This window comes from Halyomorpha halys, unplaced genomic scaffold (assembly GCF_000696795.3).
Source record: "Halyomorpha halys isolate HHAL.00 unplaced genomic scaffold, Hhal_1.1 Scaffold864.1, whole genome shotgun sequence".
In the NCBI taxonomy this organism is placed as follows: Eukaryota; Metazoa; Arthropoda; class Insecta; order Hemiptera; family Pentatomidae; genus Halyomorpha; species Halyomorpha halys.
In genome coordinates, this window is record NW_027114646.1 from 162,925 (window position 1) to 184,140 (window position 21,216).

The following is a 21,216-nucleotide window of genomic DNA, read 5'->3' on the forward strand; positions in this document are numbered from 1 at the left end:
GGGTAAGGGTGGCCTGATCAGCACCCCTCTTTTCGGCTTCACTCTCCCTTCGAAGGAGTGAAAGAAAGTTTTAACTATGCTTACTTTTAAAAAAGCTTAGTTGATGGAAACAAAATTTGAATTTGATTTCACTCTGCTAAAATAGTTTTTAATACAATTCTGTATTTACCTTCAGCACCGTCAATTGTTTAAAAATGACTTTTATTTCAATGAAATAGAATAAAAAAATAAAATAAAAGTACATTACTTTTCTGAATTTATTGTGATTTATTATTTTTGACTCATCCAGCAGTTTTGGACACCGTGACGTCATTACTACAGTACAATTAATTTGGGATCCTAGTTTCTGAAACTTTATTTATGATCACCAGAGATGTTTATCAATTCTAATCAACTCCTAGTTTAATAAGGGAAAAAAATTTAAATATTGATTTTCAAACAATTTTTCTAGATCTTGTTGCAATGTGTGGCGGATGGAAGTTTTTTTTTTTTTCAATCTTTGTATCTTTAAGTGTAAAATTTCAAATTTTGAGGAATTAAAATTTTTATCTAGGTTCATTACAAAAGTTCATTTTTTAAAATAATAAAGTAAAAAAAACAGCAAAGGTTGGTCCCTAAATACAGAGGAACGACATACCATACATGCAACAATGGTATCGATCATATAATCGATGGGTTATATAACGTGGGTGCCACAGCAAAAATTCCTTACTTCTGTCTTTCTTTTCAGTAGCCTTTATTTACGTCTTTCTTATATCCTCAGCGATAATTCCAACATTTTTATAAACTTCTATATCTGTCTTATATTTATTGTTGATAAAATATTTTTAGCAAAAACTGCATCATTACCGGTTTATTTAACATGTACATTTATAAAAATATTATAAGTCTAGATAATTAAATTAATAAGTTTCTGATAAAAATTCAAGAAGTTTATAGGTTATGTAGTACCATTTCTTCAAATTTTCATCATCTACTTCCTATTTAGCTGATATTTACGTATCCTTTAATTTCCCCTATCTTTACTGCGTCAATTTTTACGATATAATATAATAGCCGACAAAACTTAAAAGAACACAAAAGCGTATGAATACCGACGATTTTTGCTACCTTTGTTTACCAAGCATTTGTAAAGTCTTGGATTTGCGGCAAGTGGCATATGTGTAGATTCAGCATAAGACTTAATTTTTGAGCAAGGCTGCTTATGCTCACGGCCACACGCAATCCCAAATGCATACATACACAAACAATTTTGTGAGATTTGTTTATTTGGTCTCAGGGGTCCTCAAAACGTGTTTCTATGAAAACTCGAATTAGAAATTTTGATTGAGCCCAGTACTTCCCTATGCTGTGTATTGCATATATATTTTTTGGGACCCAAGACTCCCATTGGAGTCCTATACTGAAGTGTTACATGTATAGGTTAGTGAAAGCAAAAAGAATATTGATTTTGCTATCTGAAAAAAAGGACCAGACCAACAAAACAGGTTGGAGTGGTATTTATTGATCACTCAATCCTATGTGAGATCATTTTCAGCATGGATATTTGGCATTATTAGACCTCAAGATCTTATAGAGTTAATTATTTCCAAGGGTTTTTTGGGGGAGAGTGGTTTGATTAACTGTAAGTTGTCTGCAGTTTTCTTCAAGACACTCTACCAGCTTTTTAGAAATTAGACAACAAGATAACAGATTATACCTGTTACAATAAGGCTACTTATTTATACGTGTATCTATTAGCTTTATATTTTTATCTCATACTTGTTAACCAGTTCATTGTGGCAGCATTTCAACGAAAAATGAGAGGATCCAGAGTTAAGTCTAGGGAATAACTAGTGAGATTGGGCCTTCTAGAATCAGATCACCATCTATGAGTCCTACAGGCATGGAAAACTTAGCTTAAGAGAAAATCTCCCTGCCACCAAAATAGATCCTACCATAGAACCTCAAAAATTTCAAATATAGAGTCGATATATGATGTTAGAGAATGTCATTATATATTGTGAAACTGGCTTATGTAATTTCTTCTCATTCACTCAATTCAACCTTGTAACTGCTATTGTTGCGAGATTGTACCTCTCTACTGATCTATCTCAGACCCAAGTCAACAGACTGACTTTTTAGACTGCCAGAAAAATATAATCATTTATATTTTAATGAACCTCCTTACACGAGATCCCATGGGTTAAAAGAAAAATATAAATGTTCGTTGTGGAAAAAATACAATAATTTTTAATATTTATTTTTATACAACTTATAAAATAAACTCTACACTCCTAAAATAATTACAAGGGATAATTAAACATAACGTCTTGTCTAGCCAATTCAAGTAACATAGGATCGTCGAAGAATTTGTTGATAGATACATCTTCACTAAGTCCTTTTCTTCTTCTTGTTTTAATCATAAATTCACGAGCAAGATGAGTAGGAGGCTGCGGCTCTAATGGCCTTATAACAATACTTTTGTCCAAAGGATCTCCAGGAACAATCTAAGGACAAAGTGATGTGAAGAAAACTAATTTATGGAAAGCAAAATGGTTGTTAATAATAAAATTAAACTTAGTTTTCAATAGATATTGACTGTTTTATGGCTTACAGTTATTAAAACCAAACATTGAAAAATAAAAATTTTAATTCATTTTTAAAATTAAACAAAAAATACATAATGTTTTGGTAAATTTCTTATTCATCAATGATGTATGAAAATGAAATAAGTATAAATACAAGAAAATTTGGCAGTAAATAATTAAATAAAAATAATATATACTGTTATAAATACTACAGCTAATAATTAAAAAAAAAATACATCAATTTATTAATAAATATAGTTCTTACCTGCCAATGATGAAAAACTGACAAGCAGAAAGCTTGGCCCTGTGTGTGAGTCCTTAAATCTGTTTCAAAACCAAATGAGTCGATAGCGGGTATAAATGCTTTGATAATATATAGAGGAGAACCAGGTACAGGAGCATCTTGTGTAACATGACCTCTGTAAATATTATAAAATGATAAAAAAAAATAAATAAATAAAAAATACAACTTTTGCAATTAAAATAATTGTTGTTTTTATTCCTCAACTCCTTATCTTGTCTTCACTAAATAAAGTTCAGATTTTCTTTGCTATTCATTGATAAAATTGATTTTTTTTCCCCTTTCAAACCCTTCTTTACTCATGCCTTCTATTAGAATTTATAATCCATTTCTGGTTTCAAAGCCTTATTTCTAGCTTCCTTCATTCAAACTACTCGTTCGTCAAAGTACTATTTGTTTGAAATTTGCAATAGTGAGATGATGCAAGACTTTGGGGTTTTTTGTTTTTTTTCATTGATCACTTACACCTACAGATGTCTCTGAATCAGTTAAGAAAGGGATCGGCTATAACTGATAACTTGTAATACATTAAAGCCAAGTACCTAAACAGCTATTGAATCTTTATTTCAATATTAATCTACAGATATGTAAAATAATCAGTAACTATGGATATAACTTGTCCTAAAATCATATTGAAAAATAAATTCTGTTTATTTAATATTAAAAATTTCCCTCTGTTTTTATCTTCTTTCACTTTTATTCTTTGTAATTAGTTACAAGAATAGCCCTTCATCCCAACTGACTCATAAAAGTTATGTAAAAATATTTTAAGAAATTATAAGTATATTTATAATTAAATTTGAAAAAAGAAACCTTTATTTTACTTGATCTGGTCAACCTCAGTCATGGTAGTTTAATTTTTTTTTTTTGTAAATATCATTTTATTTAATTTTATTATTAAATTTATTAAAATAAGTAATAGCAACCAGCTTTTCTCTTTTGCAGACCTATAATAGATTTAGTTAGAGCTATAAGAGATTATTGATCCAAAAAATCCAATTTATCTGGTTGGATGGTCCTTAGACCTGGCTTGCTCCCATAGATTAACACTAATATGGAACCTGACGCTGAGATGGGTTGGTGGTGCAAATGTCACAGTACTTAGGTAGTAATCCCCGATAGAGCAAACTATGATTCGCTAGTGTTTCAGTTCCAATTAATAATAACAATTAACTATTCATAATTCCTCACCTCCTCTTTGCAAGAACAGTATACACAGCTGATACACAATCAGCAGGAGCTTGGACTTCAACAAAAAGGTAAGGTTCCATCAATCTAGGCGTAGCCATCAGGAAAGCTGAATAGGCAACTCTTCTAGCAGTTGGGATGATCTGACCTGAAAATAAATAAATAAAATAGAGAGAAAAAAAAAAGAAATCAATATAACTATTAATTGGTTTTCACAGTATTCAGTTTATCAATTAATACTTCATATAATTGTTTCTAAATAACAACATAGGTGGTATTTTAATTAATTTTATTGACAGCAAAAAAGTATTTTAAGAACATTATAAATACCTCCTCCCCTATGAAGAGGTTCTGGAGCTATAACCGCATCCAAAATTTTGAATTTCACATTTCTAATAGGTTCTTCACACAAGGGTCCTTCACGGGTACCCCACTGAAATCCCTGCAATTTGATACATTGTGATATTTGATGCACGAATTTGCAGATATAGGTTCATAATTGAAAGATAAATTACTTGTATAATGGAATCCTTAACTGATCCCAAAAGAGCTTTGTCTACTTCAGATGGAAGAGTGTCATCAACCAAAATGTTCGGACCTGTAGCATCTGGACCAAATGCCCAAATAGACCGAGCAGCCAAAAGATCCCAATCATATTTAGTTTGGAAAAACTCTCCAAGGCGCTTTCTGTAATAAAAGACAGATTAACTCAGTTTTAATGATTGCTTTAAACAAAAATGATGAATTATTAATTTAACAAAAAATGAGCAATTGTTTTATTAAAATAACTAACTATTCAACCAGAATAAGCTACTTAGTATAAACAAAGATAATGAATTCCTAAACATAAGTATTTCAAAAATGTGGTAGCCATTATGATCATTAATTTTTAACAATGAAAAAACAAGCAGGATCAATTTTATCTTTTACTGGAAATATCTTAAATCATTAAAAAGTTTAGATGTTCCTAAATTGACAAAAACTTTTTGTTTTTCTTGCAATTTGAACTATTGCACGGTACAATGCATGTAACATAAAAACTGCAATGAGCTGTTACGAATAAATGAAGTAGTTCTGATTCACCCCTCACCTATTCCAATTAATGTTAACAATTTGATTCTCTATATCTTCAGCAAGACCTTTTTCTAAAGGTTCCGATATCATTGTTATTTTATTCCTTTTGTTAGGGGTTTCAGCAAAACATTTTAAAGATGATGTTTCAACCACAGTTTCACAAAACGAAACAACTGGATCCGCAACTTTAATATCTGAAACAAGATGATTATAAAATGTAGTACCTCCATTTTGTCACTAGGTAAATGTTATAAAACGATAATTAAAATAAAAAATAAAATAAACTTTAAAAGATAAATATGCACACTTATGGAGTGCTATGACAAACAATGAAGAATGAGTAATGACAATAGTTAAACCAATTACATAAATCGAAATTTTCTCCTAAATTTTCTTCAACAAAGTGGAGGGTCCCGAGAAGCAGTTAAAACATTTTTAAATTTACCAATCTAATTTAGAATTTAAGTAATGAAATTAAGAATTTTCTAAAAATTTAAGTGTTGAAAAAAGAGGTAATTCTCCAAGAGTTTCTAATAAGTAATTAATAAATTTAGATGGCAATCCTATGTTTTCTGAAAAGCTTATATACAAATTCACAATCATTTATAAACAAAAATTAATCATAATAATTATTTGCATATTACAAAAATTAATACTATGAAGAAAAGGCAGAAAACGAATAATTTTTCATGACAATTCTTTTACACATAATTTTAAATAACATTAAGAACTAACTTAATTTAGTAAATAAATTACCTATTTCAGAATACATGTTCCTCAAGTCATGCATTACGCAATCCAAATACAGTTCGCCAGTTCCGAGAACAACATGCTCTCCAGATTCTTCCACTTTTGTTGCCAAAAGGGGGTATGATTTATTAACTTTTCGCAACCCATCTAACATCTTTGGTAGCTCAGAAGGATTTACAGGTTCCACTAAAATTTCAAATATATTAGCAATGATCCTTGAAATAATATTAATGAGAGAAGCAATTTTATTTCTTAATACCTGCTATCTTAATAACAGACTGAGTGTTAAATTTCAGAGGCCTAAATATATATACGTCTTCGTTAGTTTTTAAATCTGTGATAGTAGATGTTTTAACAATGGGCTGATCGATACCTTCAATTAATACCCAATTACCGGCTGGTACTCTGTTAACTTCAACTTTGTACCTGTAAAAAAAAAGTAATAAATTATGAAAAGCCACTTTTAACTTGATGAAATTTATAAAAGTATCTAAATTTTTCATATATACAGGAGATAAAAACAAAAATATTTTTACCTAGCTTCATAAATCCATAACCTCCCAACAGTTAATATTCGGGAATCTTCTTCATCATTTAAAGTATAATTCTCACCTAGAACTCTCACTTCCTGACCAGCATGTAATGTTCCAGACATCACTCTTCCACATACTTGGAAAAAAGTACAATCTTCAGTTGGATACATCTTGGTACTATGAACCATTAACCGCCCCTAGTAAATATGGTTAATAATGTTACACAATTAATTATCCCAATTTTAATATATATTATTTACAAGACTCGATAATATTTAGATTAGACAATATAATACATAGACTAATACATACCTCAGCATCACAATTAAACATATCTTGCACCAATTTTGTATCTGTGGGACCAGTATATATGTGCTCTACTTTGTTTTTAGCGTTTGCACATGGAGCAGGTATATGTTCTACACACATATCAACAAATCCTAAAACAAACAAATCAAACTATTTAGGATAATGAATACTATATTAACTAAATGATAATAAACCATTTCAAAAAGCAATTACATAAATATTTATAAGGATAAGAATGGTCAATGAGGAATCAACAAGTGTTTAATAGCTAATTATAATTGAGTTTGTTAATTAGAAATAAGAGATTGAAAAACTTTGATCACTACATTTGTCGTAATTTGACAAAAATATCTTAGATTACAGATAAAACATAATATAATGTTCAAATATTGATAAAAACATGATTTTTAAAACTTAGGTAAAAAAAAAAAAAAAACTTACCACCAAGATCACTAAAAAATTTAGAGAACACAAGACGAAGAAGGGGTCGAATATTAATTTTCATTTCTTCTTTAGTCAAGTGAATTCCGAGTTCTTCTAAAACCTTAGGGAGTGTAGAATCTACATCCCCAACAACTTGAGCAAATATTTTATACAATGGTTCTAAAATGAATTCAACAAAACTCCTCTGAGCACTACCATGAGGAGGTTTCTTTGAAAACTTTTTCCTAGAAAAAAAAAAATAATAGTGGAAACAACTTGCTCATAAAAATTAAAGCTATTGTATTATTCAGACACTTATGTATATATATTTATGAATAGAGTGCAATAAAAACCAATTCGGTGTCCAAGATAGCTGTAGATAATAATATAGGCTAAATAATAATCGTACAAATAAATAGAAAAAATTATAATAGAAAAAAAAATACAAAAAATGAAGTTTTAAATATAACAAAGCAACAACAGACATATTAATTCCAAACTTTTCTCAATTAGCAATCTGCTAGCTTGAGGTAGTTTTTATTTAAATAAATTAAAATACTGCAGTATAAAAATATAATATTGAACTTTATTATAATCTTTGTAGGTACAAACAATTTACACTTACGTTTTAGTGTTGAAATAAATATCTCCCCAAAGACGTCTTGAAAATTCTTTAACATTCACACCTTCATATGTTTGGGCATAAAGATTTGCAAATGACTTCAAAGTAAAGCAGATATTGTACTGGGATGAGGCAAAGCATACATTGCCAATGATAGGTGAAACTGGACGACTCTTGCCTTCCTCAGAATATAAACTAAAAAGAAATAAATGTTAAGGTTTCTTTTTTAAATAAAATTAACTGAAAAATCAATTGTTGAAAAATTGTGTTTAAGTACCAAATCAATCCATTGACTTCATCAATTATATGCCTTATTTTATAATATGCATCTTGTGGCGGTAGTTTCAATTCCAGAACAAGCCTGTCAATTTTGTTGACACAAAGAGTTATTGCCATTTTTTCCTGTAAAAACAATAATCTAAAATAAAATAATTCACAGAACTTAACCATTTCATTAAATAATTAAACCACTACAAAAAATAAATAAAATAAAAAAAGGTAATATCAGTTTTAACATTCATTTGTGATTTTCTGAAGCGCATGAAAAATAAAAACAGGCAACAGGAGTTTTAACAAAAATGTATAATTTATTTATACCATTTTGTCACTTTGATAAATAATTGAGATTTTTAACTTTCCAATCATTATCAACATCAACAAAATAGGAATTTACAATATAATTGGGCCTCTTTAAGTCTCAACTTTTGGGTCCCAACTTATACAACAGCCATCTAACACGGGGTGGTGGCACCTAAGCCACTAAATTATGTTCAATTATTTTAATCCTCTAACTCATCTTAAGCAATGATTTTATGATCAAATTCTTGATTACTTAATAAATTCAGTAATAATATGTTTCAGAATTTGTTTTCTTCACTTCCTCTACACTCAGTAAACATATTTTCTTAAAAATGTATACATGATTTTCAATCAACTTCTTCGTGGTACATGATTCTATCCAATAAACTAGTACAGGATAAATGAAGGCTTAACTTAGCCTCATTTTAATCTGTTTTAAGCCTCTTAGTATTTAGTTGCTCCGAAAGTTTAATAAAACACCTTTTAGTTACTAAAGGCTTATAATTTACTTCTTGAGTAAGATAGTAACTGTAACTTTTTTCCTCCAAATGGGAACTATCAAGTTAGAGCATAAGATGGGTCAAACTACAAAACTCTCATTTTTCACTTGAAAACATTTTATATTTAATATGAAAAACCTCTAATTACAATAAAACGGAGTTTTAAAGAGTGAATTTTTTCTTTATAATTTATGTTGTGTAACTAAATTATACTTTAAAAATAAAAAATCGTAGTTTAAATACCTTGTTTTATTGAAATTGGTACTTATACTTAAAAACTGAAAATTAGGTTCTGACCTAAGAAAACAAAAAGTATATTAAGGTGTGGGAAAAGAAGGCCTTTGCATAATATTGGACCTGCTGTATGAATTGCTGGAAGGAAAAACACCACAAGGAAGGTGGCTTGATGATGTAGACGCAGACCAGAATGCTGGCCAAGGGTAAAGAGATGAAGATACGCCGCTGACAGAAACGAGTGGATCTCAGAGGCCAAATCCCTGCAAGGGCTGTAAAGCCATTGTATAAAATAGAAATAGAAATAAAGATTGACTTCATTGTAAAATTAGCCGACATGGAAAGTGTGTTTTGCAGTAAGATCCTTCACATGGAAGTCAGTTTATGTATGAGGAAGAACTAAAAAAACATTGGGAGTGGCTGCTCAACGGTGAGGTGTTGGCTAATACACAGCAAACTGATCAGTCAGGCAATCAACAATATTAAAAGGGGGAAGAGAGCATTAGTTGTGACTAGTCGAAAACCCAGCATAACAATATTATTTATATATGTATGTATAGTTGACCGTAAAAATTGATATATAGGGAGATGGTCAGGGTTGCGGTCAAAAGAGAAATAAAAATAGTTTACAACTATTTATTTTCCAACGTTTCGCCCCACTTTGCAGGGCTTCATCAGGGCTGTCCAAATAAATAAGTTGAACAGTCATGCTGTTCAACTTATTTATTTGGACAGCCCTGATGAAGCCCTGCAAAGTGGGGCGAAACGTTGGAAAATAAATAGTTGTAAACTATTTTTATTTCTCTTTTGACCGCAACCCTGACCATCTCCCTATATATCAATATTATTTATGTTTAAAATAACTTCTCTTAATTTCAATAGATTTCTTCTATCGACCAACAATATAATAAGTTTTTATATCTTGTTCAAACAAACTTTAGATCATTGAATCAATAAAATCTAGAAATTAAAATTATACTTTATTTTCATTTTGAAATATTTTTATTTCTTATACTTTTTACTTAATTTTTACTTCTATACTTTTATTATTTAAAAGAAGTCAAGTGCTGTAAGAAATGGTAATCAGTTTGAGACAAACCAGGTGACTATGATGGATGTAGTAGTAATTTAATAACCAGATCACGTCAGTTTTTTTAAAGTAAACATTGTTGCATTACATGACCTGAAAATTTGTATTTTGGTGAGATGTTACATCACTCCAATTTCTGTCCTTTATCACACAGAAAATTTCAGAAAATACAAATCATAAAAAAAAAAAATTAATAATAATTTTTGATAATTTTTAAGTTCAAAACTTACTGAAAAAAAAAAAGGATGTATAAATAAAATCTGGGGTTTTCAATTACCTGAATGGCATGTTTTATTAATCTGTCTGTATTTAACATTACACCTTCAGCAGCATCAACAAAAATAACAGCACCATCACACATTCTCATAGCAGCTGTTACTTCATCGGAGAAATTTACATGTCCTAAAAATTAATTAGATGATTATTATATGAGTAATAAATAATAATGAAAAATGTTTTAAACATAAAAAAGCCAACAGCTGATTCTTTAAAATCCCTTTACAACTTGAATCCTACAAATTAACTAGTATATTAACCACTAAACTAACCATATAACTACAATATTGTTGACTAGAACTAGTAGTATTTTAAACAGACCATATAGTTTAATATATCTATTACTGTTTAGAACAGACTAAAAATTATCTTAAACTATACTGATTATCTGGATATTGGTGGAGGATTCACTAATAAGTCAAGTCTATAATGATAAGAAACTATTTGGAAAAAAGAAATATCCTATTTTTTAAGGAAGAAGAAATAATGATAGAAAAGTAAGGAATAGTGGCATTAAACTATCATTCAGATATGATTTGAAAGCCAAAAAAACAACAACATAAACTCATAAATATATAAACAAAAATAAATTATAAAAATATAATTCTATTTAAAAACTACACTGAAAAAACGATATTAGTACTAGATTTTTCTGAGATATGAAGAAATGCAAGTTTACGAGTGAGGAGAGAGTATACTAGGTTCAAAAACCATTAAAAAACTAATCCCACTCCATATTCAAAATATCAGGTGAACTTTGAAAAAAAATAGAAAACAATGATAATCATGAGAAGTACATTTCTCAACTTAACCACTAGTTATACGAAATATGAAATTCAGACAGATAATTTTTGTTTTTTTAATACAAGTAAAAATAAGTCAAACAATATACCTGGTGTATCAAATACATTCATCAAGTATGATTTTCCTTTTATATCTGGGAGCAGCAGTGTTACAGGTGTTGCTTTAATACTAACTCCACGTTCTTGTTCAGTAAACAATGTATCCGTATAGCGAAGATTTCCTTCAATTCCCATTTTTTTAAATTCCGGGTGCGTTTGTTTGATAAAACAATCAACTAATGTTGTCTTTCCACTATGGAGTTGGCCGACAAGGCAAACATTCCTAATAAGATGTGTTGTATCCATCATATCAGCCAAAAACCTATACAAAGACAATAATTATAATAGTTAACACAATCTCATGTCAAATTATAAGTAAACAATTAAGATGACTCACTCCATATTGTATACAGTATCAGGTAAATTTTGTTCTTTAACTTGAAACTTCTTCTTTTTGATTGGTGCAACTAATGGTACTGTTAATGCTTGATCATCTTCTTCATGCACAATGGTTTCAACATCAGGGCCAAATACTTCTGCGGCTGAAGGATAGTATCTTTTATCCTCATGAAGAACAATCGACATGGTATTGTTTTCCATGTCTTCTGTTCCATCTTCCATGGCATCTGCATCATCCTGAAATAAGCAAATAAATAAAAGGTCATAGCTTCTTTCAGTAATAATAAAATTTTGAAACTGATTAAGAAAAAAGATTCATAAAGCTAAAGAGGTATTGTTAATTGCCATAGAAGACAAAAATCTCAGACCGTATTAGGCAACAAAAAAATCTTTGAATTTATTACTGATACAGAATATAAAAATATTAAATGTAAAATACTACAATAATAAATACCACAAATTTAAAACATAGACAACACTCAATTATACACCACTTTATAAGTTAAATTTAATTATAACTAAATGAACACTTATTTTTTAAGATATTTTAATTCTCAAACTGAAATGACTGAACAGTAAGACAGAGATATTAAGTTGAGACCAACAAAGAACTTTAGAACTAAAATTTTAACCAAGAGCAAAACATGGTACCACTAAATACAACAAGCTCTAGTGGTGGGAGTTCAAAAATTCAAAATTCCTACTTGTACTATAAATATTACTGCTTGAATTGGAACACAGCTGTCCTATTCCGCTCGCTCAAAAGAGATACAAATCCCTATACTAACTTGTAGCATTCTGTATGAGATGTAGTTCCCATCAGTGAAGTTGGTTTTGTACAGTAGTTAAATAAACTGGTGGTATTTTTATTCGAGTCTTCATTCACTAGATTTAGAAATGGAGCTTATTCAATTAGTTCAAGAGTGAGTCTTCAAGAGGAATACTATTTTAGCAGTAAACAATTATTTAAGCTTAAAATAAAAACATGGGGTCATGTATAAATAAGCTAATATGATGTAATTCACTAAATGGTAAATATTTTGATCCCTACAAGTTGAATCAGCGAAATTGATAGCAAAAGCACTGCAGTTGTTGTTTCACAACTCTTAAAGTATTTTAATACTTAATATAGAGAAACTTACATCATAATCTCTTCCCTCTGGTTCTCTATCCTGTAATTCATCATCATCTTCGTCATCTGATTCTAATTCAGGTCCTATGTAATTTCCAAACTCATCATACAGGTCTGCATCCATGTTTGAATTCAAAATTGAACTTCTCTTAAAATAACAGTTATTTCAGTGAGGACAAACGAACAAAAAGAAGTTTCTATCACAATAAAACTTAAAATTAACTAAGATTATTTTGTATGTTATCAAAACTCTGTCGGTTTATTTTAAAAAATATAACCTTCTAAAATACAAACAAAGTTTGCACACTAAACGCATGCCGGCATCCAACAGTGTTGTTCAAAACAAACAAAAAAAAAAATTTTAATTCATACATTTAAATTATGGTTCGTACGGTAAAGCAAACTAAAACGGAATATTTGTCTTTTATTAGAGTAAGATGGACAATGCCAATCTGAATGAAATCATGCCAATCAGCGTTTTACAATTCCCCCCCCTACCACTAACTTTGTTGATCACTAACACCCTAACGCATGAAATTAAGAAAAAAAACATATAATATTATCTTTTTTTATTTCAAAAAGAAGTTGGGTTAGATGTTTTAGATATCCTTAGCTATAATACAATGATTTTATTAAATATATTATTTCAAGGGAAGTTAAACATTTTTTGACGTGACAACGTCTTATAAATCATTTTGCGGGATGCCATGCTAGAAAAAGTGTCCCGTAACGGAAATTGACTTCATTTAACATATGGATATTATATCATATGTATAAAAATTAATTAATGTATAACCAAGCAAAAATAAATATCTGAATTCAATATGTGAACTGGTTTATTATTTCAAATATATAACATTGGATTGATTTTAATTTATATTTATGTAATATTAGCATAGAGTATACGTTGTCACGGAAATATGTCGCCTATGAGGCCTACACGGGCACGGTTTTTTTTTAAGCATCTACAATAACAGAAAATTCTTATTATTCATTTAACAGTTACGTTAACATACAAATTAGCATTAAAAGCATATTGAAAATGAAAATCTGTACCAATACAACCCTTGGATGGTCAGGAATTCAGTACGTTAGAAAGAAGGAATGCGATCAACAAATAAACTAAAAATCATTTATTCGTCCCAAATTGGCACAACTTTTTATGGCATAAATGAAGTATTTGGTACGACTAAATAATGTTTTGTTTATTTGCTGACCGCTCCTCCCTACCATCTTCTCCAGATAAACAATTTAGGTTTTGTTCTATAATGAATATGCACCATGTACAGTTTTCAAAATCACTAAACTTTATAAAACATATTAACTTTTTTTTTTTTTAATTTTATCTTCTATCTCTATACAACATATATAGATACAAAGTAAAACTATTTATAAAAATGTGTATGTGATATAATAAGATAAAATGTAAATAAATAAAAATATTGGTAAATTTTCAAAACTTTATATGGTATACATTCATTATTGAAAAAAAGTAAAATATTATAAAATTACTAGAAATTAAAATATTATATATAATTAGATTACTCCTATAGCCTAACGGCGGACCGACCCCATTTAGTATATAAATTATATATGTAAAATAAAATATTACACGGTGATCACTAAAACCTTTTTTATATAATATTGAGATATTTTTAATACAACATCCTTTTAATATATTTTGATAGATTTTAAATGTAAAATTCGAATTCCCTGTTATTATAGATGTTTAAAATATTGAAACGTTTACTAAAATAAATGTTTAAATAAGTATAAAGGGTTTATCTTTCTTTTAAATAATATAACCAATAATATTTTAAATAAAAAGATAAACTCTCCAATAACCAATACTTTTGTCTCATTTTTCATTCAGTGGTGAATATATTAAAAGCTACCCACCCTAACAAAACAATTATTAGCCCTCTTTTAATTAGAAGAAGTTTTCTAAAATTTTATCACTACTAGAGGTCATTACGTCAAACGATTTCAGTGATAAAGTTTTTCAAAAACAAACATTTTTTTCCAAAATGGCATCAAATCAACATTTTCAGATATTATTTTTTCAAAAATTATCAAAACCGTAATATTCCTACGAGAGCAATAATTATAAACTAATTTATGGCGCATTTAACAAACTTAATATTAACTTAATAGATGTTTTATGATTCCTGAGATATAATTACTGAGATTAAAAACAAAACTTTTCAAAAATTGAAGGATCAACATTTTGTGTATTTATTTCAGCAATATTGTGGAGCTAACTACTTCCACGAAAATAATCATTAAGAACTACATTATAGTGCATTTAATGAGCTACGATTTGAGTGCTGTACGTTTAGTACTTTCTGGGTACAGTTATTTTATAAAAAAAGGAAGTATGTTTTTTTAAAAACTATATCTTTAAAACTTTCAGATATAAAGAGCTCAAAGAGCGGTATTATGGTTCAGACTTTAGCAAATTGAATCCAATCAAAGAATATCAAATAATTGTTTTTTTAGAGTGGATAGCATTTAAAACATTTACCACTGAAAGAAAATTGAGAGATAAGTTCAGACTTTCAGATGGGGCGTACCTGAAATAATTTAATATCTATTTTTCATATGCAGTAAATACCTGTTAAGCAGTATAGGTAAAAATTGAATCTTGTTCTAAAAAAAAAAAAAAATAACGCTAGTTATTATTTATAACAAATTTAATTTTTTTTAGCACTGGATACGAATTTAAAATTGCGTCTGTTTGATTTTTAAAACGGTGAAGGAATGATCGGTATTTAAAAGAAAATTTGGAGGAGGGTCGACAAATAAAAACGGTTAAAGAATTTCAGTAATGGACACCACAAATAATGATGTATTGTATAAGGGGAAAATCTTTATTAAAATATAAATATTAAAGTTGTTCTGCCCAACTTCATTAGGCTGCTATTCAAACCAAACAGCATACTTATTTTAGTTTAACCAGTTTTTTAAATCTAACAATAAATAGGCCTATACAAATATACAATAATAATTACAAACATTAGCAGTATACAACTTTAGAACATGTCTTTTTTTTTTCTTTCTTCTTCTTTATTTATTATTATTAATTTTTTTTTCATATCTTTGGTCTTTTATTTTTTTTTTTTTCCATACAACTTTGTGAATCGCCTTCAAAGAATGAATTATAAACGTGGAGTGAAAAGAAAAATGATTTGGAGTGGTTTATTAGTTCTAAAAAAAAAAAGTAAAAAATTACCGTTGGAAATTAGGATTAAATATGTGTTCCCATATCACAGCCCTCGAAGAATGGTGTCGTAATTGGAGGATTAAAATAAATTCCAACAAATCCCATCAAATTACCTTTACCCTACCTCGTAAACCCTCAGTATACTTCAATAATGTTTGTTGCTCTTACTTGAACAGACACGCTACCTTGGACTACATCTGGACAAACGACTAACCTGGAATCCTCACACAAGACTGAAAAGACAGGAAACTATACGTCGATTTCGACTATTACTGCACTTACTAGACAAACGGTCCAAACTTCCAATCCATTACAAAAGACTGATCTACATGACAATTATAAGGCCTACTGGACACACGACGTTGAGCTCTGGGGCTCTACTAAACCTTCGAATTCCTCTCGTATTCAATCCTTACAATCCAAAATCCTTCGTAAAATCCTAAATGCTCCCTACTTTGTCTCAAATAAAATCATCCACAAAAAACTTAATGTTCTATATATAACCGATCTAGCCCGAACCAGATATCACTCCTTCCATTATAAACTCTCTAACCACTCAAACCCATTAGTTTCTAATCTTGCTTCCTCTTTTATTCCGGACAATCCTCCGAGGCGTCTGAAAAGAAGAAGGTCTCGAGACCTTATATTGTAAAAATGTTTTTAGAGTGCTACCATTGGGTAGTTTCTCTACATGCTTGTACCATACCATTATGATTACCTCAAATTTACTTGATGTATTTATGTACAGCTGTAACATATCAATAAATAAATTTAAAAAAATATATATGTGTGTTAGGGCTAGGGAAGTGAGATTGCCTGGAAAACACGAACATGATACAATTTATATTTTTTTTAGTCCCATCACAATTCCAATAGATAATAAATTGATACTTTCTCACGACTTACCTTTTATCTTTAATTAATTGCTCTTACCCCTTTCGGACATATCGGCTACCATAGACATCTGAATAAACGACTAATTTGGAATCCTCATACAAGACTGAAAAAAACAGGAAACAGCACGTGGTTCCGACTATTACAGCACTCACTAGACAAACTACAACTCTAAACTTCCAATCCATTAAAAAAACTACATGACAATCATAAGGCCAATCTGAACTTACGAAGTTGAGCTTTGGGGCTCCATTAAAACTTCGAATTCCTCTCGTATCCAATCCTTACAATCCAAAATCCTTAGAAAATTATTCAAAAATGAATTAAATGAAATGAATTGAAAATTATTTTCACTAATAAAATCATTCATAAAGACCTTAATGTTCTATATATAACCGATCTAGCCCGAACCAGATATCAATCCTTCCATTATAATCTCTCTAACCACTCAAACCCATCCGTTTCTAACCTTGCTTCCTCTTCCATTCCAGACAATCCTCCGAGCCACCTGAAAAGAAGATGGCCTCGAGACTTTCTAATTTAGAAATTTTATTAATGCTACTAACGTGTAATTTTTCTACACGCCTGTATCATATTATTATAATCTAACATCTAATTTACTAGATATATTTTTTTGTAAGTACAGTTTTGAGATTAGGATAGGGAAAATACTGATATGAGTGCATAAATAAAATTGCTTTCTAAACATCCCCATTAGGCAGAATGTAACAAAAATTGGATAAAAACCACAATTATATATATACATATAGTAGCAGTATTATAAATCAGCCTTCGAAATTCGATTTACACTAATGATCAGTTTAATCTTCTCTGGTCAATATAGCTTCTACATGAATATTTCTACATAAATATTTTAGCTTCTACTGAGCAATCCGATTGTAATAATGTTAAAACTGTTCATTCAATGGCTATATATAAATAATAATAATAAATGTCAATAAATAAGTATTTAAAAAATCTTAAATTTCCATTTAAATACTTTCACATTTACCTCATTTTTACCCTTAATCTATTGCGGACATATAACTCTGACAGTCTGTATGTGTGATCATTTGATTCGTTCCGTGATGGTTTGCGAATTTATAAACCCATGAACAGCTATAATTTATTTTATACAACATAATCCTATCATTTTATAAGTAACGTGCCTGTATTGTTTTAATTAAAGTTTTTGAAAGCCCATGAAGCATTTAAAATACTTATTCAGTTGAGGGTGACGTCAATATCTGTTTAGCAATAACAGTTACTAAGGGAAGAGAAGTTGGTATTGAAAGTTGGAAAGGAAGGGGGGGCCAACTCCCCCAATATTGCGTGTGGAAAGTAAGGGGGGGTTTAGGGTGGGTTTCATTAAGACCCAGGTCGATATCTTCCCCTATCGACCACTCCCTCCCCTCCTTGGTCGGTTTTTTACTACGATACATTATCAACCTTTTTTTTCTTATATTGATCATTAAAACTATTATTCTTCCGAATATTTTGAGTAAGAAATGCAAGTAGAAATCATCCGAAGGATTATGAACGTACGATTTGACTGCGTTGTTTTGGAATGCGTGATCCTTTTTAACATTTGGCCCTTGAAGATATCCGATACAGCAATATATGTATTGTAACATAGTCCAATAAATATTCTCACTCAGAACTAATAAAATATTTTATTGAATTGTTTGATAATTTCATGAGAACCTGAATAGAAGTTATTAACCAAACATAAATAATTAAATTACTTTCAAACCAAATCTTTTTAAATTGTTGAAACAAGTTTAAAAAGTTAATTATATAAATAGATTGTTTTGAGATGTTCGTCGATTTGTAAATACTTTCACTAGTTTTGGATACATTTTATAATCTTAAATAGGTCTGATTTTCCTCACAAAGGTTTTTTTTTCCATCTAGTCTATTCCATGAATTTCATTCCTAAAACGCATTATGACTTTTGATATATACATATACTCTCACAAACTTTTTTGCCAAATGATGAATACAAAAGACAATTAATTTTTATTCATTGACTGTTTCCATCGAAAACACCTAAGTTTGTAATTTAAGGTAAATGGACATTACACTGAATACACTTAAATTCTGACAAACGAGTTAGACATTGTTGGAATTTTTATCTTCCATATATTTATGCCTGACCACCCAAATTTTGTGTGTCTTAACATACAACACGTTCACTGATTATGGAATTACGCACTAGTATAAATTGAGGTACTGAGTAGTTTGAAAAAATCAAAATAATATTCTGATATCACTAAAAAGCTGTCTAACTATTGTATTTTTGTGTACAATAACAATATTATATTAAAGTGGACAATTATTTCAGATTATAATTATTTAAATAATATATGTATGTTATTAAAATAACATATAAATATATTTTTATTTACAAAAGCTTCTCATAGGACATGATATAAATACATTTTTTCATTTAACATTCAACAATTGAGCATTTTTTTTTTTTAAATATTCTATTTATTATTTTTACAGTTAAAAATTCGTTATATAATAATGGTCTGAAATTTCAATTACTAATTGAAACAATGTAATCGGAATTACATTTGAGTTTAGTTAGTAATTGCAATTACTTTTTGTCCAACACTGGCGTGTAGTCAGTCTTTTGAGGCCATTGTTAATTTTCCATTCTTCTTCAGTTTTTCTTCTCCGTAACTACCTCTGGAATTTCGAATCGAATGAATGAAAATAATGTGAAATAAAAAAATAATTTCATTCCATGATAAAGTCCCCTAATAATAATTGTATGGTTTAGACATCACGATTAATTGTCTAGAAAATATTTATTTATTTTTTATTCTTTATTCAATACCAGATCCTTCATGGTCTGAAAGTGGCCTGGTAAGGTGCCCATGGTTAATATAACAGATTTTTTTGTTCAACAATGTATTATGGGTGGAAGGGGGTAGAGTCTCGTGCAAAAGACTTCACCCATAACTATTTACAAATAGTTTAGTAACACTATAAATAAAACATTTACAAAATTATGGCTTTTAAAGAGTGTGGTATGTAATTGTTGACTTCGTTTTAATTGAGAATAATCAAAAAATCATACGCTTAGATCATGATTAAAATATGCTATGACGTTCATTATATGCGTTCACATAAAAAAGATAAAATTTGTACAAATAAAAGTTAAAATATTTTTTTCTCCAATTTAAAATAAATATTTATATATTTTTAAGTGTATAAAAAGATCAAAAGTAAAATGTAATCGCAAAAAAAAAAAAAGTGTTGAATGAATGAAGCTTATTTCATTTAATAGAATTTATATTTTCAAAGAAAAAAATCATCTCTGACACTGAAAACCATGCGTTTATATTTCATTATAAAAAGAATATTGGTTCTAATAATTAACTGGAAAAATTGTTCGGATTATATTGGGAGCTTTGAATGTATCAGTCTTAATTTATATGCTGTAATTTTTAATTCCATCGAATTCTGAAAGGTATACTTATCATACCTGTTGTGTTGTCTTATTTATGCTTATCTGTTCTCCTTCATGATAAGTTCAGTTTATGTTTCCTCAGTTTGAGCTTAGTATGTATGTTCATAATTTATTTTTTGTAATAAAAAAAATTAAATTAAAAATAAATAGGTACTTTTATTAGAACAGTATATAACCTCTATTAAGTTCACTCTAAATGAAACGAATATTTATCTTTGAGTTGTATCATCGTCAGAACCGTGAAGCTCGCTGAGTTATTTGAAACGCGGAAGAACGCACTAGGACCCCCGGGGTATTGCAGGGGTGGCTTGATGAATGGTGGGGGTTCGGGAATTGCTTCCACCCCAATAGGAGTCCAAGCCCCAACGGAGGCAAAATTACATTTACTCCTGGAGGGATCTTCCTGCCTCGATGTAATTTTAAAATACAAAATTGGAAGGCTGAAACTAATCCTTATGGCTTATTTAGCCATTCATTTATGTTGCCTACCAATTGGAATTAGCAAGATAATCATTGATAATATAATATAAAATTATTAATAATAGTTTTATGAATGATGTAGTATTTATCCAAGTAGATAGATATATGCTTCTGTGGCTTGACTACTTTGTAAATCCAGCATGTGTTTTTTACATGCATTTGTATGCATATACATTCCCGCTGGTATTCCGAGTTGAAGTGGCTCTATCCAACCTCTCGAAGGCAATACCTCCTTGGTGTTTTTCTATTCCAAGTTCTTAACATCAAAAAACCTACCTAATCTTAAAAAAAAAAATCTACCTTCTCCTCACTCTTC

The 21,216-nt window shown here is 29.3% G+C and overlaps 1 protein-coding gene across 1 annotated transcript; it reads right to left on the reverse strand.

Moving 5' to 3' along the window:
- Nucleotides 1-2,226: 2,226 nt before the first annotated feature.
- LOC106686719 (116 kDa U5 small nuclear ribonucleoprotein component) lies at nt 2,227-13,144 on the reverse strand. Its single transcript, XM_014430174.3, has 17 exons — nt 12,833-13,144; nt 11,689-11,927; nt 11,342-11,613; nt 10,451-10,575; nt 8,048-8,172; nt 7,774-7,965; nt 7,167-7,393; nt 6,729-6,856; nt 6,420-6,613; nt 6,143-6,309; nt 5,890-6,069; nt 5,150-5,327; nt 4,575-4,746; nt 4,390-4,501; nt 4,063-4,207; nt 2,836-2,989; nt 2,227-2,489 (listed from the first exon to the last, which is right to left on the reverse strand). Exons 1-17 carry the CDS (start codon nt 12,944-12,946, stop codon nt 2,286-2,288), a joined length of 2,928 nt encoding a protein of 975 aa, XP_014285660.1. The 5' UTR covers nt 12,947-13,144; the 3' UTR covers nt 2,227-2,285.
- Between the last annotated feature and the right edge of the window lie 8,072 nt (nt 13,145-21,216).

Excerpts from the sequence above, each read along its gene's own strand:
- LOC106686719 (XM_014430174.3), bottom strand. The coding sequence starts at position 12,946 with ATGGATGCAGACCTGTATGATGAGTTTGGAAATTACATAGGACCTGAA. Across the intron at positions 8,173-10,450 it reads TAATAAAACATGCCATTCAG|GAAAAAATGGCAATAACTCT; the intron begins GTAATTGAAAAC and ends TTGTTTTTACAG. Across the intron at positions 5,328-5,889 it reads GAACATGTATTCTGAAATAG|ATATTAAAGTTGCGGATCCA; the intron begins GTAATTTATTTA and ends ATCTTGTTTCAG.